The sequence below is a fragment of the Palaemon carinicauda genome, chromosome 35 (assembly GCF_036898095.1).
Source record: "Palaemon carinicauda isolate YSFRI2023 chromosome 35, ASM3689809v2, whole genome shotgun sequence".
In the NCBI taxonomy this organism is placed as follows: domain Eukaryota; kingdom Metazoa; phylum Arthropoda; class Malacostraca; order Decapoda; family Palaemonidae; genus Palaemon; species Palaemon carinicauda.
Window position 1 is genome coordinate 43994075 of NC_090759.1, and position 25917 is coordinate 44019991.

Sequence of the window (25917 nt, forward strand, 5' to 3'; positions counted from 1 at the left end):
TCGAATATTCTTTTCAGTGGATCCCTACGTAAGTTAATCGTCCAAAATTACTCTACATAATACAAATAACGGGTTTATGCCACGAATTCTACCCTCAATGGAATGGGTCGTGGTATTCATACGATTTATTAAGCACTGTATTACATACTCATAAACAACTTTTTAAAGAAAAAAAAATCTAATGCAACAAACATACCACATTTGATTTTTATCATAAATGAAGTTGCGAGTTTGATATCGCATACCAAAAAGTATTTCAAACATTAGAGATTAGATTCAAGTTGATAATGAGCTGACAATGAAACTCTTTCGTAACCCAGGGATACCAACCTTCGACCGTAGTATCAGTAAGTATAAACTATGACAATACAGTAGTGACTAGTGACTCAGTAGGCACGTCACTTGTTGATCCGCAATATGGCTGCCGAGTGAATCATTGCTCACAAGTTTCAAATCAGAACTTCGGTTGGCATTCAGTTACCAGTAACCTCACCTTCACCAAAAAGGTGCAAGGTTTGATGAATGGCTATATGTCGTTTGCTAACAGTTACTCAGTGTCGTTCTTCTTCCACTCTAAATTAACCCGTTCTGTGATTTAAAGTTCTTGGAAATGGACATGACGCGGACTTGTTTTCCAATCCACCCCCGTCTGCTTTGTTGTTGCTAACCGAATGTGTTATCTACGGAACACCGATTGTTCAACCCACAAGTCATTTTTGCCCAAAGTTCCATACCGCATCACTTTTCTTAATGTACACCCCACGGTCTTCGAATGTAAGGAAAAAAATAACTTTTTCATCTTGGTTTAAGGATTCGAGATTGGTTCAGGCGGCCACCGTCCATGACACGTAGCCCAGATATTCAAACAAAAGCTCTACCTCACGTAAGTTACATTGGATATCTTTGAAGATTTGTTTATGTTAGTGTTTTTACAGTTTGCGATGATCATGACAAAGATTTGTTATTAATAGTCTATATTTGTAGTTATCATAGATTGGATTAAGGATCAGAATCTGACATCAGTAAGAAATAGGAGATAGAACGGCATGATGGAATAAAAAGGGAACGGAAGTGACATGGTGCCGCCAATAACATTATTGTTTTGCGCTTGAGATAATATGTCGGCACTCGGCAGTCACAACAGTGTCACTATATATAACATACACGGCGGACTAGTTGCTGTAGTTTCTTTTATGGCTATCATTTTTAACTTCTATTTTGGTTTTATTATTATTATTATTGGGGATATAGTATCGTAGGCTACATAGAATTTACCTTAAAGATAACATAATTTTAGTGTACCAGTGTTTGATTATAAGTTTTTATTATTATTCAGTGGCATCAATAAATATAGTTCTATAATATATATATATATATATATATATATATATATATATATATATATATATACATATATATATATATATATATATATATATATATATATATATACCAGTGCTGGGCACTTGCGTAACCAGTTGCGTCATTGTGTCGACGACGGAACGACCATTTCATCGACGCTCAACGGAATGACGTTGGCGCAAATACATTGTCGCAAATTAAATTTTGCGTCAAGTTGTCTGTGTAATCTAATCCTCTTGCTATAGTGCCAATTTAGTTTTGTTTTGTTTTCTTGATTTTTTCTTATGGGACTTCTTATTTTGTAGTAAAATCAAAATTTTGAGAGAGAGAGAGAGAGAGAGAGAGAGAGAGAGAGAGAGAGAGAGAGAGAGAGAGAGAGAGAGAGAGAGAGAATGTTACCATACGTACTTAACTGAAAACTACTTATATTTAAGTGATTAAATTTATTTATTTTTACGGATTATACCGTATTAGGCTAATACTTAATAGATTGTAGTTTGTTTGTACTACTGTGATACTGTGATTATGATACAGTAACCAAAATAAAATTAACTTAACTAACTAGTAGTTATAATCAAATAAAAATAGATGAGGCTGAGTTTTGCATTTAATTGAATAATCCAAATAATATCAAAGACAAATTAGTAAATTATTAAAATGAATCAAATACAAATAAAGAAATCAATCAATTAAATTGTAAAATATTTATTTTATAGTATTTTTTATCATATATATATATATATATATATATATATATATATATATATATATATTATATATATATATATATATATATATATATATATATATATATATATATGTGTGTAACTGTGTGTATGTATGTATGTATGATGTTTCAAGTAAAGTAGGTTTATTAGTTAAGGTTACCGTATCCACCAGCGACGCAATGGCAGTAGGTTAGCCAGGGCACCAGCAAATCATTGATATACTACCGCTAGAGAGTTATGGGGTTCTTTGACTGGCCAGACAGTACTACAGTGGATCCATCTCTTTGGTTACGGTTCACTTTCCCGTTGCCTACACATACATCAATTAGTCTGGCATATTCTTTACACCTAACAACACTGAGATTATCAAGCAATTCTTCTTCACCCAAAGGGTTAACTACTGCAATGTAATTGGTCAGTGGCGACTTTCCTCTTAATGTTGTTACTCTTCTTTAAAACTTCTTTTTTCCTTGTTTCCTATCTTCACTAGGCTATTTTACGTGTTGGGGCCCCTGATCTTACAGCATCTGCTTTTCCAACCAGACTTGTAGCTTAGCAAGTAATAATAATAATAATAATAATAATAATAATAATAATAATAATAATGGCACGAATAAATGGTAAGTGGGGGAAGCAGCGGGCCCTACCGGAACTGCCTCACAATCGCTCGCCATTCACTCCTATTTCTAATATGCTCCCTTGCCTCTCTCACATTTATTCTCCTATCACCCAAGTAGACACTTTTCAATGCATGAAAAAACCTTCCATCAATTCCACATAACCTCATCACATTCCACATTGCTTCCCTATCAACTCTATTATGCACTTTCTCCAAATCAAAAAATGCAATTTACATTCTTTGCCTTTTGCTAAATATTTCTCACATATCTGCCTAACTGTAAAAATATGATTCATACATATGCATGCTATGAAATGCACATTTCCCATGTATAAGAAAGTTATTAGAAAACACACATTATTTTCTTATATATGTTTTCATCTATATATATATATATATATATATATATATATATATATATATATATATATATATATATATATTTTACTGTTTGAACAGGGTGTTCAAAAAGTCTCTCTGCATTGAGTGTTTTGAACCATAACCGACTTTTGTGTGGTGTGAAGAGAGTAATGGGTGTCGAATGCTAGCTGCGGACTTTTTGAACACCACACACACACACACACACACACACATATACTGTATATATACATATATATATATATATATATATATATATATATATATATATATATATATGTGTGTGTGTGTGTGTGTGTGTGTGTATATGTATATTATTACGGCTGGCAAATTACATAAACTCCCGAGCTCCAAACTCACCTGTTTATTTTTACATAAATCTCTTATACTTCGAAATTAATACCCGGGCTCTGAGAAAAATATATAACTCCCAGACGTCAATATATATAAACACTGAATATCCAAAGGTTTCTTACGCACGCTCAAAACAAAACTGGGTGATTACTTTATAAGAACTTTTCATAAAAACTTCTTACATTGGTTCTAGTCAAGGATTACGAGAAAGCACTGTTAGGGAATTCTGGTGATTGAAATAATGCTCACTTTACAAAAATAAATATATCCTATAAAAATTTAACAAAATACTAGAGATTTAACACCAAAATTCAATCACTCGAAATACTATATCTGAACAAAAACCTTAGACTAAAACAATAAAATATTACTCTCTGAAAATTATATAATCACTTGTTTCACTGGAGATTAATTTATTAAAAAATATTTAACTTTGATAATTTATGAAAACTGTTAACTTTAACACTCTAATGATTAAACCCTTAATGGAATTTACAGAAAAATAACTGAAACACTTACGTCTTTTGGATGACGCGAGGTAACCGAACAGTTAAGCCAAAATAAATACACTTCACTGTTTTAACCCAAAATCTCACAGGGCCCGTTAAAAATTTTTATATTAAACAAGTACTTACTTTAACTCAATACACTTGAAATATCATTCAATGGATTAGTCAATGTTTGAATACACTATACACGTTATATGTTGGATGAAAATTGGTAATCATGTTTGAGGATTATTATAATTAGTGTTATTATTATTATTATTATTATTATTATTACACTTGATAGGAGAGGGCGATCATGGCTCTGTCAATGAGACAGGCTGGATCTCTTCTGCTGCTTATGCATTCCTGGGGGCATATATATATATGTATATATATATACATATACATATATATACATATATATATATACATATATATACATATATATATATATATATATATATATATATATATATATATATATATATATATATATATATATATTGACTTAATACTTCTAGTAGATCATTCTCGTTGCTTGGGGGCAAAGCCTAGCAGTTACCAACTAAGTAAATCGAACATGGGAACTAGAGGGCTTCAAACTATTGGAACCTAGATATATGTCTACTTTTGGCTCCAGACCTTTAAATATGCTGCCCCGAGACTATAATAAGCTCCCACGAAACATTCGAATGATTGAAGACATTAAGGCTTTCAAGAGGAAACTAAAGACTTTCTTATTTCATGAGTCTTTTGACAGTAACGATTTAACAGTAAATGAACAATATGTGATATGAAATGTTAAATGCTCTGAACTAATAAGGTAAAACGACAGTGGAGGTCCTGTAGAGAGTGGGGTTCCCCTGCTGTAGTGGGACTGGAAAAGCAGCCATCAAAGTAAGTAAAGTAAATAAACATGATGTAAGCCCTCGTGTTCATACCACGTATGTGTTATCCAGCATATCTAATCAAGATTACATAAGACTTCGTGAATAAAAAAATAGATTTCCAAAAAATAACGTAAATTTCATATACTGACGAATAAAAATACAATGAAATGAATGACGAAATATATGTAATTTACATACAATTACTTAAACCTACATGAGATGATCTCACCTTACGAGATGGCTATACATCTTTTAAATACATAAATATTATACATGAATAAAATATTTACTCTATACTATACCAGCTTCGTAAGATAGCTCCCCCCAAAATAGATTATTTATTCCGGCCCTGAATCCACTGATTTAGCCTAATATAAGTAATCTACAACCACTTTATCTTTACCTGATATATGCTTTACATTAATACAATATGGTTGCAAACAATGACTCAATAGTTAATCTTTGATTATTATTCTTATCCTATTAATAAAATTTAAAGGATTGTGATCCGAGTAGACTGTATTCTCTTCATTCTGTGGTTTGTTCACATATATTTCGATTTTTCCTATCGATGTGATCAGCACTAGTAGTTCCTTTTTAACTGTCAAGTAGGCTAATTGATGTTTCTTCAGATTCAACAACATAAAACAGACGGGAGGAAGAAGTCCTTCATTGTCTTCGTGTAATAAGACAGCTCCAATCCCATCATCCGACTCACCCACTTGGATAAAAAATTTCTTGTTGAAATCAGGTGCTCGCAGTATCGGTTTTGAAGTTAATATGGCTTTCCAAGGATTTTTCCTTTTTTCATGGTATTTTCATAATCAATCACCACTCTTCTCCAAAATCCGGAATGGTTCTTGGACCTCGTTGGTGAGTTGGAACTTCCTTATTGGTGAGTAAACCAAAACCTGTCGTCCTACCACAAACTGACTGTTCGCTCTCTTCATACCAAACCTTTTCTTCGTATTTCCTTGACTTGTTTTTACACCTTCTAGGGAAAATTTCCTTATTTCGCCAATCCTTTCCCTCAAATTCTTGACATTTTCTCCATCCGTTTCCTCTCGATCTTTCCCTTTTTCTGCCAACTTTTAAATCGGTCCTTTGCTGAAAGGTTCTCATCGTACTTCAATCGTGGGCTATGGCGATCACCTGTCTTCTCAACGGTGCGGAATTCAATATCTGATGGTATATCCCCCCTTCGGCATTCCCAGGGATATCATAAATAAACCATTTTTAAGATAATAAACGCTGGGAGACTGCTGCACCTCCATTTCATCCACCACACGGTACAATAACTCTGGTAACATTGCATCCTTCCTTTGCAATCCTATCTGCCTTTTCCTACTCACTTGTCCTACTTCTAACGCTGAGTTTTCTACTTCTTCCAATTCCATTGCTTCCTTTTCTTCCTCTTCATTTGTCTGTCATTCCTCTTCTCTCGAGCTTACTCGAGCTTCTCCTCTTGTGTACCATCATGGAAATCCTCTTCTTTTGAGAATAAATCCTCCAAGTATATCGCTCCTTGTTTCTCTTCCTTCTTCTGCAGCTACTTTCTTCGTCATACTGCTAGTCGTCACACAACTAGGAAACAGATACGGGTAGTCCTTATCGAGTCCAGTCATAGGGCTATACTTCAATGGTTTCTCCGTTACAATGGGACAAGGCACAAACGGCGCAGCACCAACCTCACTACCCCGCAGGACATCTACTCCTGTGGCAGCCAATGAATCCTTTACCGAAAAATAAAAATTACCTGTCATTAACTCGCATGACAGTCTCAAACGGCAAATAGGGGTAACCTCGTCACCTCCTACTCCCTTCAAAATGACTGAGTCTCCTTTGAGAGACTGTTCAACCAACAGTTGTACACCCTGTGTCACTACAGTATGGTTTCAACCTGGGCCGCACAGTATTTTGACCAGGGTCTGCCCGCTCCCATCTATTGCGGCTAACATACCTTCACAATTATATGGCTTAAAGGCATCCACGCTCTTTAGGGTTGTCCTGTTCGTTGTGTAAATGTTAGCTGGCTTATTTTCCTCGTTGTCCATTACCGACTGTTTCTTCGTCTTCACATTCTGTGATGTTGAATTATCCTTAACCACTTGGGCCACTGCTTTCGGTTGGTTCGACCAATATTTCTTATTGATATGGCTTTTCTTACCACACTTAAAACAGATAACATTAACCTTCTGCATTCTTTCATGATACCAGAAGGAGGATGATTCGATGATTGTTGCTGTGGTAGTATCGCATTCTGCTTTGGAACGGTATCATTGGTACTTCTGCTGTAACTATTGAACTTGTTCACATAGTCATTACTAAATTGGTTTCCATGATTTGGAGAATACTTGACACTTGGTCGGAACGACGGTTGAAACTTTATACCCGAGGAGGGTTTATGACTGATGATATTATAATCTTCGCTTAGCCATCTCCCTCACGTTAGCGCCTCTATCCATCTCTTAAAACATTGTCGTACCTGATAAGCGTAATCCAGGAAAGTCATTTTCTCGTCCTTCCACAAACTTCGGAAATTTTCCTTATGATATTCAGGGGCCATCTGATACACTTGCAGCACGCACCTCTTTACATTTTGATACTCCTTTCTCTGGTCCTGAGACAAGGAAAGATATGAACTGAGCCTTTCCCAATAAGGACATTCTGCACTGACACAGACCATTTACCTTCTGGCCATTCAATCATTGACACGACTGTTTCAAAATGATTGAAGAACTCATCGAGAGCTTCTTCTGTGAATTTTGCAATTAACCTCTGCGCATCCATCACATTAACCACGGGATTATGCATAGCAGGGGCCACCTCTGTCTGCGTTGCCGACCGTGCACGAGCATTCAGCAGCTCCCTCTCATGTCGTGCTTCTTCTTCTTCTCTCTCTCTCTCTCTCTCTCTCTCTCTCTCTCTCTCTCTCTCTCTCTCTCTCTCTCTCTCTCTCTCTCTCTCTCTCTCTCTCTCTCTCTCTCTCTTCCTGTCTTGCAATATCTCTTGCTTCCATTTCCTTACTGATGTGCTATTTCTCTTGCCTCTTCTTTCTCTTTTTCGTCTCGTTCTCTCACTCATTCTTCTCGTCTTGCTTCTTCACTCTATTTCTTCCCACCTTGCAATTTCCCTCATATGTTTTACATTTCCTCTGGCTTCTTCCCTTTCTTCTGCCATCATCTTCAACTTGATCAAATTATCTTCCACTGCAATAGCCTCTACATTCCTGTCTGCTTTCATTCCTTCGTTTCCGAGGTCAGCTGATCCTTGCTTCACTACGAATTCTGCTTCAGCACTCTATAATAGTTCGCGACGTGCTACAACATCTTCAGAAATCCTTCCCAAGTTTATCAATGCTTCTAAGGCTAGACACTTTATTTGGGCTTTAATCATTCCACTAGTTGCATGGCCACCACATGTCATTAAAAGAGAGAGACACTGAGCTTTAGTTACATTAGCTTCTGACATTACCTGAACAATTGGGTTTTTCAAAAACTCTTGGATATTAAATTGTGCCATCTTGTACTTTACAAAACTTATACCTCTCCATAAAATATATCTTAACAACACACAGAATCCTATTAACACTAAAATATTCAAACCTTTAATGAAAACACGGCCCTGTTATCATCAATATTTAAAACAGACTCGCTCGATCCCAAGGGTCTGGGCACCAAAATTACATAAACTCTTACATAAGTCTGTTATAATTGAAAAATAATACCTGAGTTTTGTGAAAATTATATAACTCCCAGACGGCATTATATAAAAACTCTGAATATCCAAAGGTTCCTTGCATACGCTCAAAACAAAACGGGGTGATTACTTTATAAGAACTATTCAAAAAAACCTCTTACATTGGTTATAGTCAGGGATTACGAGCAAGCACTGTTAAGAAATACTGGTGATCGAAATAATACACTTTACAAAAATAAATATACTCTATAAAAAGGTAATAAAGTCCTAAAGATTTAACACCAAAATTAAATCACCCGAAATATTAAATCTGAACAAAAACCTTAGACTAAAACAAGAAAATATTACACTCTGAAAATTATATAATCACTTGTTTCACTGGAAATTAATTAATAAAAATATTTAATTTTGATAGTTAATGAAAACAGTTAACACTTTAACACTCTAATGATTAAACCATTAATGGAATTTACATAAAAGTAACTGATACACTTACGTCTTTTGAATCGCACAAGGTAACTGAACAGTTAAGCCAAAATATATATACTTCACTAGTTTAACCTAAACCTCACAGGGCCCGTTACAAAAATTTATATTAAACAAGTACTTACATTAACACAATACACTTGAAATATCATTCAATGGATTAGTCAAAGTTTTAACACACTACACATGGTATATGTTGGATACAAATCGTAAAACGCGTTTCAGAGGGCACTCAATTGATACACTTGAGAGGAGAGGGCAAACTTGGCTCTTTCAATGGGACAGGCTGGATCTCTTCTGCTGCTTATGCATTCCTAGGGGCGTATATATATATTGACTTAAAACTTCTAGATACCTTTAGTAGATCATTCTTGCAGCTTGGGGCAAGGCCTAACAGCACCAAAATTGCCAACTAAGTAAATAGAAAAAAAGAGAACTAACATTGCTTGCAAGGCAACCCTCTCTCAACTAACTCCACCCACCTACCCCTTGAAACATTTAAAAAAATAGTAAATCTATTTCAAGAAAGATCATGTACTTTCTTACCACATAGAAATGTAAACATTGAGGTAAGACCTCGTAAACATGATGTAAGCCTTCGTGTTCATACCTTGTATGTGTCATACAGCATACCTAATGAAGATTACATAAGACTTCATAACAAAATACATGAAATAAAAATTAATGCTTAAAAAATAATGTAAATTACATATACTGACTTGAATGAAAAGTACAAAAAAATGAAGTAAAAAAGTCTTAAGTAATTTACATACAATTGCTTAAACCTTCATGAGAGGAACTCACCTTACAGGCTTTCTATACACCCCTTAAATACACAAATAGAATACATGAATACAATATTTACTCTATACTAGACCAGCTTTGTAAGAATATATATATATGTATATATATATACATATATATATATATATATATATATATATATATAGATAGATAGATAGATAGATATATGTGTCGTTTAGAACCACACACTGCCTTGTTTATAGGCTACAGTAGGTGGGTTTTTTAGGTAATTTTTTATGTCGTCGGTTAAGCTGTCAATGGACCTTTGACAAGAACTTCACCTATGCAGTGAATTTTGATAATATGTTATTCTGTATGGTCTTCGCACTTCATCATTTGATATGCCCTTGTAAGCTTTATCAGTTTAATGGGGTTCTTTTTGCTGACTGTAACAGAGAATGCTGCTCTGAGAAAAATAACAGGATAATAAATATAGAGAGATATGTTAATATGGATGTCATAGCCAAAGGACAGAACACTTGACTTATGTAAAATAAACTCTGTGGTTCCATCCTTCCACCACAGACTGACAACCTCCAGCTGACTGAATATTTACACAATCTATACTTTGATCTTGGCCTGTCTTGCTCCAGTCACCCAATTGTAAGAGGCTACTGACCCTTGCAAAGACCAGAAGTCTTTATCCTTTTTACCCCACCCCATTAGGCTTTTTTTTCCTTGCTGTAAATGTTGTCTCCAGGTGTTAATTAATAATCATCTGGTTCTCAACAATTCTTATAAGATGAAATTTCACCCCATTAGTAATACACTGTTAAATTTTTAACTGTGAAATTGTAAATCTACCTGTGCAGGAAGACTCACAATATCGGTCCATTCCCATACCTATGGTGAAAGCTTATCAATAGGGAATTTAACCCCCCCCCCCCCCTCTCCCTTTATAATATACTCTACAAAGCTCTGATGACCGATAGACACTGTACTTTATGCATCCCAAAATACATATTCTTTTAAATATTCATTAAAAATCAAATTTCGTTCGTAAGCGAAAAATAGCTCGATGTTAGTAATAGATCCTTAGTTGCTCCTCACTGATGTGGGTCTGTAATAACTAATCCTTCTGTATATTGGCTGCACATCCACCAGATGTTGCTATCAGCCCTGTATTATCTAAATACTTTAACCATTCGACAATTAATTCACAACAATATTTCTACACCCACAGCTTCATACTAGTGTTCTTTCTCTGATCTCTCGTATCACACCTTCTGTAATGATGTAAGAACCCATGGAGTCATAACACACCCATGTCTTATTTTGCTTCACTGCCATCTTAAATACTTTAAATACTTCCTAATGCATTCTTAACCATATCCACATTGTTTCCATAAAAATTTTGAAGGTTTTAAAGTTCAACCATGAGTAGCCAAGGCTAGCCACAGGACAGTGTTCTAGAGTCCTCCCATATGTACATATGAAAAGTGTCCGAGCCCACTCTTCATCAAGCTAGGACCAGGGAGTAGCTGGTAATTACTGCTAATGACTCAGCAGGTAGACTTACAGGCCGCCCAAGCCTAAAGTCTCTTCTAGGTCTTCTACAGTAGGTCTAGAAATGTCACAGAAAGCTCTTGTCCCTAACTTTCAAATTTCTTGCATAACTTTCATAAAACTCTTCATTCAAAAACTTTATTCTTCCCCTATCATTCCCTGTGCCACCTGTCCTGTTTCCTCAGTCAAAAGGTAACCATACATCTTCCCTTATATAGTAGTAACGTTATGCCCCTATAGTTTTTACAGCTGCATTTATCGCTTTTTCCCCTAATCAAAAACAATTATTCCACTCGTTCAAGCATCTTGAGTATTTATTCATCTCCTCATACCTTATAAAAATTGGTAAGCCCCTAATTTTCATGATCATTATTGTTGCATCCCACTTGTTATCCCATCAACTCTTGGTATGCTTCCTTTTTTCATCCCCTGATAGCATTTCTTACATCTGCACCAGTCATTTCCATAAGTATTTCCTCATCTTACCTCTTCCAAGTACTGTATCAATCAGCTCTGCCTCCTTTCTATACCCCACACTCAACCAATCTTCAAAATTCTCACTCTATTAATGAATGAATGAATTACTGGTGGGCATCAACTCCAATCCTCTGCCATCTTTTATTTTAGTCACTTCCTACACTTTATATTATTGTCAGCTTTTTCTAGAACTTTATTTTTTACTACCCAACCCATCCTCTTGTATTTGTACATGATTGTTTTCTATCATGTAACTACATGTTAAAAAAAATATCTTGTTTGGTTCAATAAACAGTTTATTCCCTCATCTTACCACTTATATTTTACTTTTTGATCCCACCATTTACTAACTTATCGCTATTTTCATTATATATATATATATATATATATATATATATATATATATATATATATATGTGTGTGTGTGTGTGTGTGTGTGTATGTGTGTGTGTGTGTATAAATCACGAAAGCTGACACATGATAAATACAAAATGTATTATAGCCACAAAAGGAAGAATGTAAAGACTTGATTTGAGTTAGCACTTCCGTCCATTAGGGACATCAACAGACTCAACAATGAGAATACATACAAAGACATTGTATCTATACAGGAGAAGGGGACCCAACAGCTGTCAGTTTCTTAATAATTCGGGAAAGGTCAGATTTTAGATAAAAGGATAATACTGGATTAACGGAAATTAGACCTGGGCTTAGATTCAAATTTCTACCCATTAGTACAGGAGATTAAAAAGGATTCAACAAAATTCCCTTGGAAATAGTCATTTACATGGATTATTTTTTCCACCTCTGACCATCCAATTCTGTGACTTGACCCTAACCAGTGGGAGGCCAGGGCATTATTAGGAGAACCCCTGGAGAGAGCCCCCTGATGCTGTTTTAATCTGACTGAGATACCTTTGGATGTATGGCCGACATAGAATAAGATTGTTCTCTCCCTGAAGAAACACCTTGAAACTATACGAAGGACAGAACAACAACTATTCAAGAAGTTACGGAATGCTAAACATGATTTTATGCGGGATGTTCCTCTTGACTGGAGAACACCCTAATTGAACGTTATCTTCCCGACTTAGAGAGAAATTACAGGTTTTAAGTGTTCATTTGGAAAATAAATTGAATAGACTAATACAGGCAAGTTATTGGAATAAGAATTTTCAAGATAATGTGTTATAAATTTGTCTGATAAACCTGTATCAAGTGAAGTGAAAAGGCTTTGGGGTATGGTTTATCATTCGCAGTAAATAAAAAACCTAATAGTGTAGATATTGCCTCTGCCTTTGTAAGATTAGAAAAACTAAGAAAATTCCCCAGTGTTACATCGACATTGCTAAAGGGCTTATTTATTCTGTGATGGGATATGCAAACACCTGCAATTTCCCTAAATGGTTTTTAACCCTTAAAATCGTTGAAAAATTACTTTGAATTGCATATTACAAAAGCAGACAAAGGTAATGTATTAGTTATTATGAGCAAAACCACTTATTTAGAAAAGATGTATGTACTTTTATCAGATGTTTCCACTTACATAAAATTAGGAGTTAATCCCTGAGACGATGTCATCAAAGATTTTAATAAAAACTTAAAATCTATATTAAAACAAGAATAATTCTTAATTGATGCTTTTATCTCTACTGGTCGGTCTTTGCCTTATTTATATGGTTTAATTAAAACCCATAAAACAGGAAATCCAATCAGACCAATTATCAGTGGTACAGGTTCTATTAACTATAAATTGTACAAATATTTAGTCAAAGTACTTTCCCCTATCTAAGGATCTATTTCAACCTCTCATATAAAAAATTCTGTTGATCTTTGCGAAAAATTACAAAAATTTAACCTTATGTCCAGACATAGATTAGTAAGTTTTGATGTGACTTCGTTGTTTACCTAGGTGCCGGTTGATGACTTATTGTATTTCCTGTTGAGTATTTTAGATGCTTATGATTTACCTTTTATCAACCCATACTATTATTGAACTCATTTGTCTGTGCATTAAAAAGTGTAAATTTAGTTTTAATGGAGATTAGTATGAACAAGTTTTTGGTATGGCTATGGGTAATCCTTTGTCCCCACTTTTATCCAACATATATATGTTTTTCTAATCTAGATTAATTCCTTCAGTGTGGTCTTCCCAAATTGTTTGGTATCAATATGTTGATTTTCTAGGTATTTTAGAGGAAAATTTCAATCTTGAGGGTTTTGTTTCAATCATTAATTCATTAGTACCATCTATAAAATTTACTATAGAAAATGAAGTAAATAACCATATCCCATTTTTAGACGTTTTAATAGTTAGAGAAACAGATAAATTTAAGTTTTCCATATATAGAAAGCCTACTAATAATTTTTCATATGTACATTTCTACTCCGGTCACTAAAACTATAAAGTATTCAGTTTTTTCCTCCATGTACCTTAGGGCATTTAGAATTTGTAGCCCAGAATACATTGAGGATGAGTTCACTAAAATAGAAAAAAATTGCAACAAATCTTTGCTATCCCAAATATTTCGTAGAAAAATGTATGAATAAGGCTAAGAAAACATTTTAGTGTCCAGTTAGAGAGGAAGTAAACAATTGATATTATGCTTGGTTTGCCATTTCATGTTTGTTTTTTAGATGTTATGCCCCTTTTGAGAAAACTAAACATTGGTGTAGTGTTTAAATATAATTGTACGTTAAAAAAAATGTTAATTAAGAATAGTTCTGGAAATAATAATAATGTAATATATAGCATTCCCTGTTCAGAGTGTAACTTATTCTATGTCGGCCAAATATCCAAAGGTATCTCAGTCAGATTAAAACAGCATTAGGTGGCCGTCTCCAGGGGTTCTCCTAATAATGCCTTGGTCTCCCACTGGTTAGGGTCAAGTCACAGAATTGGATGGGCAGAGGCGGAAAAAATAATCCATGTAAATTACTATTTCCAAAGGAATATTGTTGAATACTTTTTAATCTCCTGTACCAAAGGTAGAAATTTGAATCCAAGCCCAAGTATGTTTTCCGTTAATCCAGTATTATCCTTTTATCTAAAATCTGACCTTTCCGGAATTATTAAGAAACTGACAGCTGTTGGATCCCCTTCTGTTTAAATACGATGTCTATGTATATGTATTCTCATTGTTGAGTCTGTTGATGTCCTGAGTGGACGAAAGTACTAACTCCAATCGAGTCTTTACATTTTCCTTTCGTGGCTATAATACATATATATATATATATATATATATATATATATATATATATATATATATATATATATATATGTATGTGTGTGTGTAATGGCTTTTAAATTACATAACCTCCCGAGTTCCAAAGTCACCTGTTCATTTTAACATGAATCTGTTACACTGGAATAACACCCGAGCCCTGAGAAAATTATGCAACTCCCAGAATGCAATATATAAAAACCCTGAATATCCAAAGGTCTCTTATTTACACTCAAAACAAAACTGGATAATTACTTTATTTGAACTATTCAAAACAACCTCTTACTTCGATTCTTCGTCAAGGATACGAGCAAGGTCTATAAGAAATATCGGTGATCAAAATAATACACACTTTTACAAAATAAGTATATTCTATAAAAAATTCACATCATTAATACAGACAATTAACACCAAATTAAATCACTCGCAAAATTAAATCTGAACAAAACCTTAGACTAAAACAAGAAAATATTACACTCTGAAAATTATGTAATCACTTCTTTCACTGGGAATTAATTTAAAAGATATTTAGTCTTGATAATTAATGACAAAAGTTATCCTTTAACACTCTAATGATTAAACTCTTATTGAAATTTACATAAAAATAAGTGATAACCTTCTGTATTTTAGCTCACACAAGTTCTGAACAGATAAGTAATATAGATACACTTCACTGTTTCAACCTAATTCTCACAGGGCCAGTTACAAAAATTTAGATAATACCAGCATGTACAGTTAGAATCAAAAGAACACCGACACTCAGGAATCCTTCGTCAGATGTCTCTAGTGTTCCCATTACAAAACATACAAGGAAATACTCTTCTTACAACTTTCATGATAGCGGCGAAGCATTCTCCAACCTCAGCGAATCAAAAACAGTAAAGGGCTGTCTTTGTTAGCAATAGCAAACAAATGTTACAAATTGAGTTGCCATATATCAATTCTGTATAATCCTTTGACGTCTCAATTATCCGCTACAAATACAAACACACACACACACACACACATATATATATATATATATATATATATATATATATATATATATATATATATATATATATATATATTTCTTTCGACACAAACACTTACCACGTCCCGAATAATAGCAGCTTACTCTTATCGTCGTCTACTCGGTCAGAATTTTTTCCCCCCAACAGGCCACCCTGAACCTCGCTTCCTACCTTAGCAAACCTGACCTCTCTTGTTTACCCAGAATGCCCTAGCGTGACACTTTGGCCGACCTCGGGTCGCCATTACCCCATTCTAGCTCTGACCGTGTAGAAAGACACAAATCCTTGTCTCTCTTGCGTTCGTTGGAGTTTTTCCTATTCTTAGTTCATTTCTTGGATCTCGAGGTCCACGATTTCGATCATGGAATCTCTGAGAGTGCAACGTTGTTGCCCAGGTGTGACTGGTAAGCTGTGTGCAGCTTTTTTGTCCCACATGGAAGTCAACCCCCACGTGTTATGTACTTCGTGTGATGAGTGTGTGGGCTGGATCGATGCCCAATGGGCCAAGATGCCCATGAAAAAGAAGAAGACGACCAAGAAGGGCAAGTCGCCCTCGAGGAAGGACACTGTTTCTCGTCCTTCTTTGGTCTTTTCATCCATGCATCCCTCTCTGTCCCCTGTGTTATCCCTGGTAACGGAGGTAGTTTCCTCTGGGTCAGAGAGAGGTGACCGTGTTTCGGCCCCCAGGCCCAGGAGTCATTCCCCTTACAAAACAGAAAGCGGAACCATTTTTCTGACCTTCCCTTCACCGGGGAAATCCACAGAGAAGGTTATTGAAACCTTAAAGGAAGTTATGTCTAATTGTGAGATCCTGCTCCAAGGTTGCGCGGCTCATGCAACGGACGACCCTTATCCCCGGTCAGATGTCCCATGTGGTAACCACGTGGGCCGACCCGCTCGTCCGCCGATAGCTCCCGAGAGCCACCAACCCTCCGTCCGGCGTGACCTTACATCTATTTATCCACCGCCGGTGACCGGCTCTTCGACCCCTCCGTTGGTAAGGGAGCCTCCCTCCACAAGCGGAGCGGCAACTCTATACTCTGCTCAGCGGCCCAACGTAGCTAATCGGTCGCCATGGGAACAAGAGGCCTTTTCAGGCACCCCGAGGATACCATTCAGGTCGCTGCTAAGGGATACTTCTCTGGGGAGGAGAGCAACAAAACCCGATCTGCTAGACCCCTTGGGAGAATTTTTATCTGGTAGGCGGCGCCATCTATCCTCCCCCAATCTTCGAGGACCATTCACGCCGGGGAGGACCAGACGATCATGTAAAGCGGCGCCACCCTTCTAGGTCTCTCTCATACGGCTCCGAGTCTCCGAACCCCTCCCCAGCGCCGAAGAAGAGCCGAAGAAAAGAGGGGCAGCGCAGAACTCACTCGGAAGGGAAATCAGAACACCGGGAGAGGCGATCTCTGGACCCAGGGCATTGTGCCTCTGGTAGATCACACGTATACGGAGAGGAGATTTCGGAGATAGGAACCAGGAACCACCAGGATGACAAGGTAGTGGAAGAAGAGTTGTCCTTCCTGAAAGTTCAACGACCTACCCAATCCCGTCCCAGTGCAAGTTCGACCCCATGACACTGGTCTGGAGCGCCGTTTTGGAGCCCCTAGGGAGGCAAGGCCCTCCCTGGTCCTTCCCCTCTCACAAGACATCAAACAGAGGTTCAGAAGAATCACTGACGCTGCCATGGAGCCGAAAGGATCAAACAGGCCCCACTGCGCAACAAAACTTTTACCCTTTCCAGAGGTCAAACACAGATGATTATATACTCCGGTGGGGACCTCCCAGGGGCATCAACCGTCAGAAGGGAACTTGGCTGCCCTTGCCCCCTGGTTTCATGGAAAATAGACTGTCGGGCGGGACAGTGGGTTTCACGGCCCGGGAGGCCACATCCATGGAAGCGGCTGCATGGTCCTCTAGAGATGCGGCTTCCTGGCTAGACCTATGCTTCACTGCCCTGGTTTCCTTCGCCCTGGAAAACGATGTGAGGAGCGGCCCGGCGAAGGAACAGTTCCTGGAGTTAGCAGTCTCAGGAATGATAGCCATAGCCCTTCTCAGCAAGTCAATCCTATACCGCAGCATCGAATTTGGTCCTGCGCTGGAGGGACGTCGTCCTCCATAGGCTGCCAAGGAATCTCCTGGGCAGGGAATTGAGGACTCTTAGGGTCGTCCCCATTATCAGAGAAGCTCTGTTCCCTGAGGAGCTAGTGGAAAGGGCACTGGACAAGTGGGGGGAGGAGAGTCATGATGCAATGCTCCACAGGGCGTCTGCGCCATCGTCATCTTCATACACACGCTCCCTATACTGGCCTTGTGATCAGGGTAGTGCCAGGCCCCAGTCAGATGGGCGACTGTCTATGTCATCGGCCCAAGCCCCATCCTCTTCCCATTGGGCTCCTCCAATTCAGCCCCCCTCAGGAGGACAAAGGCCAGTTGCAGGTGGAAATAAGCACAGAACTCCTACTAACAGAGAAACACGTAACGGCCGCTTCTTCCAGCAAAAGTAGGGGACGAGGCCCCTCTCCCCGGTGCCCTTCAGGAATAGGGAGATCCCTCAGTTCAAGGTGGAGAAATTGGGCAGGGGTTTGGGCGGACCAGTGGACAGTTCAGGTGTTGAAGGAAGGGTACCGTGTTTCCTTCAATGGCCCCACCCCTCCTTTGGAATTGGGCCTCGAAACATCCTCCCTCCACCCCAAGGAGGAAGCACATCAGAGAGCCTTAGAAGGGGAAATTCAAGACCTACTCCTCAAAAGGGCTATCCAGGAGGTTCCCCCAAACCTACCGGGATTCTTCAGCCGTCTGTTCCTGGTGGAGAGGGCCTCAGGTTTTTGGCGTCCGGTCATTGATCTCTCGGCCCTCAACCGCTTCGTCGCCAGGACCACGTTCAAGATGGAAACGACCAGGACGGTCCTGGCAGCTATCAGGGAAGGAGATTTCATGCTATCCCTAGACCTCAAAGATCCATATTTCCAGATTCCAGTGCACCCGTCCAGCAGGAGGTTCCTTAGGTTCATGTGGGGAGAAACAGTCTTCCAGTTCCGTACCCTCTGCTTTGGCTTGTTGACCGCGCTCAGGTCTTCACCTGAGTCTTCTCCCTGGTCATCTAGTGGGCCCACAAGAGAGGATTAAAACTATTGAGGTATCTGGACAACTGGTTACTCCTCTCAGGGTCCAGAGAAAAGTTGTCAGAGCAGAGGGAGGAGTTAGTGACCTTCAGCACGGAACTGGGGGTAGTGTTCAACTGGGAGAAGTCACCACCCTCCCCAACCACGAGGACGGTGAATCTTGGGATGGAGATATTCTCCGTGCAATCCAGGGCTTTCCCGACAAAGGAGAGGGTCGGGAATCTGGAAAGCATGGCAAAGCCCTTCATCAGGGGAAACTGGCTTCGTTGAAGGAGTGGCAGAGGCTGTTAGGCCACCTGGTGTCCCTAGAGAAGCTAGTTTCCAAGGGAAGGTTGATGCTGTGCCCGGCCCAGTGGGACCTGAAATAGGTACAGGCCCTAGCAACGAAGTATCCACCCCCAAAAACTTCCCCCATCCCAGTCAACCAAGGAGGCACTCCAGTGGTGGTTGGAACCAAAGAACAACCAAGCGAGAGTTTCACTCCTGGATCCTCCCCCAGAAATCCTTCTATTCAAGGATGCATCCAGGAAAGCATGGGGAGCCCACCTGCCGGACAAAACAGCCGGAGGTCTAAGGTCCTCGGAGGAGAAGACCCTGCACATAAATGAACTCAAGCTGTGGGCTCTCGTCACCTTGGGGAGTTCGTTAGTGGGGAGAAGGGTACCTCTGATAAGCGACAATGCCACCGTCTTTGCCTACGTCAAAAAACAGGGAGGCCTACGTTCCCTCCGGATCCACAACCTGACGGGAAATATCCTATCCTGGGACGAGGACAATGCAATCTCTCTGACAGCCAGATACATCCCAGGAAAAATGAATGCAGTAGAGGATGGTCTCAGCAGGAGGGGTCAAGTGTTGCATGGGGAATGGTCCCTCCACCCAAAGGTGGCAAGGGCAGTGATAGAAAAGTGGGGGTCACCGTGCCTGGACCTCTGCAACAAGGCTGAACACAAAGCTGCCAGTCTTCTGTTCCCCAGTGCCAGACCCAGCATCAGCTCTGGAAGACGCATTTCAACATCTGTGGGACAGCCTCGACGTGTACGCCTTCCCTCCATTTTCACTTCTAAGACAGAACTTAAACCGTCTTCGGGGGGTGAAGCAGGCTAGGATGACTCGGATAGCCCCATGGTGGCCCAAAAGGGAGTGGTTCACGGACCTGAGGTCCTTAACAAGGGAACCTCCATGGCCCCTGCCTCTACGTCGAGATCTTCTAAGGCAACCCCACTTCCAGAGGTTCCACGAACACCTCCAAAATCTCTCCCTTCTGCGTTTGCAGAAAGGAAGGTTACTCCAAGAGGTCAGCCTTCCAGATGACCTTGAATCTTAGACATTACTCAAGAATTTTATAACAGTTGAGATGGGCAAGTGGTGCGACAAAGAGGTCATATAGCCCCTTGAGGCTTCTATCCCGGTCATCGCGGAGTTATTGGTACACCTGCGACTCGACCGGGCCATGTCAGTACCAGCAGTAAAGGGATTCTGAGCCGCCCTGGGCCAGGTATTCCTCCTCAAGAGTTTGAACCTAAGTTCCTCCAAACACCTCTCGACGCTGGTAAAAGGGTTCGAGCAGTCCTGTCCTCCAAGGACCCTCAAGGCTCCCTTGTGGGACATCATCAAAGTCCAAGACGCCCTGAAAAACCTCCATTCGAGCTTCTGAGACAAATTACCGACAGGGAACTAACCCTGAATACGGTGTTCCTCCTCGCCCTGGCCTCAGCCAAGAGGGTAGACGAGCTTCACGGGCTCTCAACAGACGTCTCCCATTCTCATGGGTGGAAGGAGTTGGTCTTCAAATCATCCCCTTCTTCGTGGCGAAAACACAGAATCCAGCGGTAGATGACCCTGCTTCAACGAGTTCGTCTTCCCCGTTAATCCAAGGACAGATGACCCAGAGGACCTTCTATTGTGCCCAATAAGGGCGGTGAGGAAATATCTCTCGAGGACCTCCGCCCTCAGATCAGATATCAGGAGACTTTTGGTGACGATGGGTAGAGTGAAGAGGGTGGTCTCTAAGAATACAATCTCTTTCTGGCTCCGGGAGACAATCTTAAGAGCGTACCTGATCAAAGGGGAAACTGCCCCGAGGTCCACTAAGCCTCACTACATCTGGGGCATCGGCACCTCATTGCCCTTCGAGAAGAACATGGCCGTCAGCAAAGTTCTGAGGGCAGGTGTATGGGGTAGACAGTAAACGTTCACGGCTCAATACCTGAAGGACTCCTCCCTCAAGTCCCAGGAAGGTTTCAAGCTTGGTCCCATCGTGGTCGCCCAGCAAAGGATCTAAGGGCGGCCACACGCGACACATCCCGAATGGGTCGGCGAGGGGTAGAGCGTCTCAAATCCCTATCCCCTCGGCATACCATAGGACCTGGAAAAAGAGATGTCCCCTGGCTGAGAGTTACCTAGTTAACCTACGTTCCTTAATACCTCAATAACCCTTTTTTTTGTTTTCCCCCAACAGGCCTTACCCCCTCTTCTGATTCCTCACCTCTCTTGCAGGGGTCTATTTGCCCACCTCCTAATTCTGAGGCTCCTATTATTCGGAACGTGGTAAGTGTTCGTTTCGGAAGAAATGACAATTTCTAGGAAAGTTGTATTTTTCCTACCCTACTTACGACGTCCCAATGATGTAATTCTCCCCCCCCCCCCCCCCAATCCGTCCCCGCTATAGACCCAACTGTCATATGACTTTTTCGTGGGGCCAGAGTAGAATGGCTATTCCGACACTGAGGAAATAGGAAAGTCATTTTTGTTTCAGGGGTTATGGAGACAGGTTAATTGTAGATTCTTGATGCAGCCTGTAAGATATTGTATCATTGCCTAAATGTTATTTGATAACCATTAATGTTCTATCAAATTTGGCTAACCTAAGTAATTATTAGTTGATTTGTATAAGATAACACCAGTAAAATAAAGTAGCTGCCGTTGTTGGAATGTTGATAAGTAACGAAATTTTAGTATGAACTTTGCATACAATAAATACTGATGACTGCATAGCACCTTGAATACAATCAGAATTTAGTATTTTGTTTCGAAAATAGGTTATATTGAGGTAAATGAGGACGTTATTACATTCTGGCAAAAGCTTTCAGAAGTTTGTTTTATTGACAAATCATATATATAAAAAAAAACTTTTTGGTCGCAGAACAACGAAATTTTCCAATATTTTGTCATGAAACTCTGATATACTTATTTTCCCAAAATGTATTCTCTATGTTACAGGAAAAAATACATGTGGAGATGGCATAAGCGCTAAATGATTCCCCATGGTAATACCCTGTTTGTAATTTATTAATGATTATATAATTGCTAGTAGCTTTATCTTGGAAAATTACAAAGTTTGAAGTTCAAAATAACTTCTTATCAGTTTCATGCACAAAGGTTTTAAAATCTTGATTCAAATAGGCCTAATTCTGTATGATAAAGTCCCTATTTACAGTGATCAAGTGCCCGAATTAGCACAGCCATGTAGTGCTGGATGTGGGTCTTTTGACCGGGTGAATTACTCCAGGTAAATGGGTGCTTAACAAGTGAAAAATATATTACTATTCGTGAAGCTTTAGTTCGGATTGTTCGACCAATAGCTATCCATACCAGCTCCTCAGCCTATTAGGGTAACAGCTAAACCACAATTTTTACAGCTGATGCCGTAAGTGGGGAATGGTAAAAAACAAATATTAAAATGTCTCGGAAATAAATGTTTGAATATCCTTTTAATCACTAAATCATACAGCTGAGGAGCGATACCTCTGAATTCCTAAATATTTTCTCCTACTCTTTAGATTTTATTTTCTTAGCTTCTTTCTCTATCCCCTGGCATGTCATGTTAGGTCTTTATTCTTTAACATTTGTGCTCCTTTCTTTCATTCTTTAGGTCTTTATTCTTTAACATTTCTGTTCCTCTGTTTCATTAGTTTACATTTGTGGTCTTTTCTATCAATCTTTATTCATTCATTTATTAAACATGCTCATTATCTTTAAAATGAATGTCCTTTCATCTTGGTGCTAGTCTAAGGCCTTTAATTTGAGTTCCTAGCTTCTCAATATCCCTCCAGAAAAGAAATCTCTCCCGAGCGAACGGCAGCATGAAATTAAAACACCTTCACTTAACCATTCCAACCTGGAACTATTTGATATTTGTGTGAACCAAGACAAGATATTCATTAGCTGGATTCTGGAATAGGGCATTTGGAGCCTGAATTTCATTTTCCTCTATCTTTGTTTTGACAATCTCCATCAAACTAAAAAAAATTGCTTTGTGAAGCATGCTTCCAGGAATAAGTGGTGTCACTATACAATACATATCCCATTTCTTTGTCATTATTCCAGCTAACGAAAATATCTTGGTTGATTTGAAAGCAACCGGGTAAATTTTCCTGCAGAGCATTTAAGGTATATAGAGGACTATAAAACATAATGATCTGACAAATGTTATTATACGGATCTTTAAGGAAGCAAATCCTCTAAACGCCCAAAAGACGACTCACTAATTACAGCTATTTTTCCCCAAAATTCCCCATCATATGGATAAGCATTGGGATCCAAAAAAAATAATCCCGTTATTTATACACTAATGAATGTCTCCAATTTTGCCATACGCCCTCGATAATTATCAAGCGAATAAAGCTCTTGCGATAAAGATTGAATTAGCAATGAATTACTGTATATGTTTAAGATTCTAGTTCAAGTGCCAATGCTAACCATTCTAGGCCAAGATCGTAGACGGTAAGACAGCAAAGTTCAACGAAAGGCGATGTAAAAAAAAAGATGAATAAAGGGCTATTGGCTTACGGTCTAAAGACTGACACGGAGCATCCCCTTGAATCGAATGACTTGAGATGTATTTTACAGTAAAGTATCCTTACGCATTACGATATGTCACAATCTATGAGTATATAACAGCTGAAAACAGTTTTAGTAGTAAATCTAGCATCTGAAAAATAACGATGAGCTTTTGGAAGAATGATACAATCATTTCTATTGAAAACCTTCTATAATAATGGTAAACAAAATTTTGATATGTATGAAGGTCTAAAAAGGAGTTTATATACTGGTAGATTACTTCATAATCTAGAGTAAGCTCATACAATTTGATCTCTCTCTCTCTCTCTCTCTCTCTCTTTCTCTCTCTCTCTCTCTCTCTCTGAATGTTCTTTAGGTGGGTATAACTCATGTATGGTGGTTTTCCATTAATATTTTATAACATCGAACTATGATTGAGACTTCATATTTTTTCATCAGTAACTTAAACATGACTTGATGAAATAATCTAATGTAACTGTTAACGGAAGGAATTGTTTAGCTACGACACTCAAAAATTTTCTACATGATTTTGTGGGTTCATTATACACATATATATATATATATATATATATATATATATATATATATATATGTATATATATATATATATATATATATATATATATGTACAGTATATATATATATATATATATATATATATATATATATATATATATATATATAAAAGGGTGTGTGCGTGTGTATTGAGTATTTATAGTGGATATCCGACATGTCAAATGATAACAGAATTATATATGACAATTCGATTTATAAGATTTCAATGCTTTTGCTAATAAAGACAGCCTTTTACTATTTTTGATTCCATAAGGTTGGAGAATGCTCCGCCCATTTCGTAGAACTCCTTGTCGGTTTTGTCATGGGAACACTGGAGACATATGACGAAAAATTTCCCCCGATTGTCGACATTCTTTTGATTCTAACTGTACATCAACACAATACATTTGATATCACATTCAATGGATTTATCACGTTTGAACACACTACACGCGATATATGTTGGGTAGAAATCATTAATCAATTTGGAAAGGGCACACACTCGATGCACTTGAGGAGAGAGGATGTTGCCTCTTTCGTAGGGATAGGCTGGGTCTCTTCTGCTGCTTACGATTTCCTAGGGGCACATATATATTGACTTACTTATTCTAGATCCTTCTGAATAGATTCTACGAGTGGCTTTGGGGGGCAAGGCTTAGCAGCGTATGGTTGCCAACGAGACAAAAACAGGGGAACAAATGTTGCTTGCAAGGGAACCCTCTCTCACCTTATTCAGCCCACCTCCCTTCTTGACACAATAAAAAAAAGATAAAACTAACTCTGGGGTTTTCGAGAACATTCCAACCACATGGAAATATAACATGATGCAATACCTCGTGAAAACATAAAAAAAAAAAATATAAGCCCTCTTTTTCAAACCTCGTATGGTTCATACAGCACACGTAGACGAGATTACATAAGACTTCATAACAAAATGCATGAAATAAAAAGTGAATTCTTAAGAATAACGTAAATTTACATATACTGACTTGAATGAAAAATACAATTAAATGAATGACAAAAGTCTTACGTGATTTACATACAATTACATAACCCTACATGAGAGGAACTCACCTCACGAGATGGCTATACACCTCTTAAGTACTCAAATGAAATATATAAGTAACATATTTAATCTACACTAGACCAGCTTTGTAAGATAGCTCCCTCAAAAAGATTATTTATTCCAGGCCTGAATCCACCGATTCAGCCTGAGATAAATAATCTGCAACCCCATTATCTTTACCTGATATATGCTTTACATTAACAAAATACAGTTGCAAACCTAATGACCACCTAGTTAACATTTGATTATTATTCTTCATCTTATTAACAAAAGTTAGAGGATTGTGATCCGAGTAGACTGTAATCTCTTCATTCTGTGGTCTGTTCCTGTAGACTTC

At 38.4% G+C, this 25917-nt stretch overlaps 2 protein-coding genes across 2 annotated transcripts in view; both read left to right on the plus strand.

Moving 5' to 3' along the window:
• The first annotated feature begins 351 nt into the window (after nt 1-351).
• The window catches only part of LOC137627710 (protein mono-ADP-ribosyltransferase PARP12-like), a 37312-nt gene continuing 11746 nt past the window's right edge, over nt 352-25917 (plus strand). Inside the window, exon 1 of the mRNA XM_068358956.1 lies at nt 352-883. The gene's annotated coding sequence lies outside the window, so the exon portion shown is untranslated. The remainder of the gene's footprint in view (nt 884-25917) is intronic.
• On the plus strand, nt 18279-20263 carry LOC137627259 (uncharacterized). Its single transcript, XM_068358339.1, has 3 exons — nt 18279-19045; nt 19200-19473; nt 19577-20263. Exons 1-3 carry the CDS (start codon nt 18279-18281, stop codon nt 20261-20263), a joined length of 1728 nt encoding a protein of 575 aa, XP_068214440.1.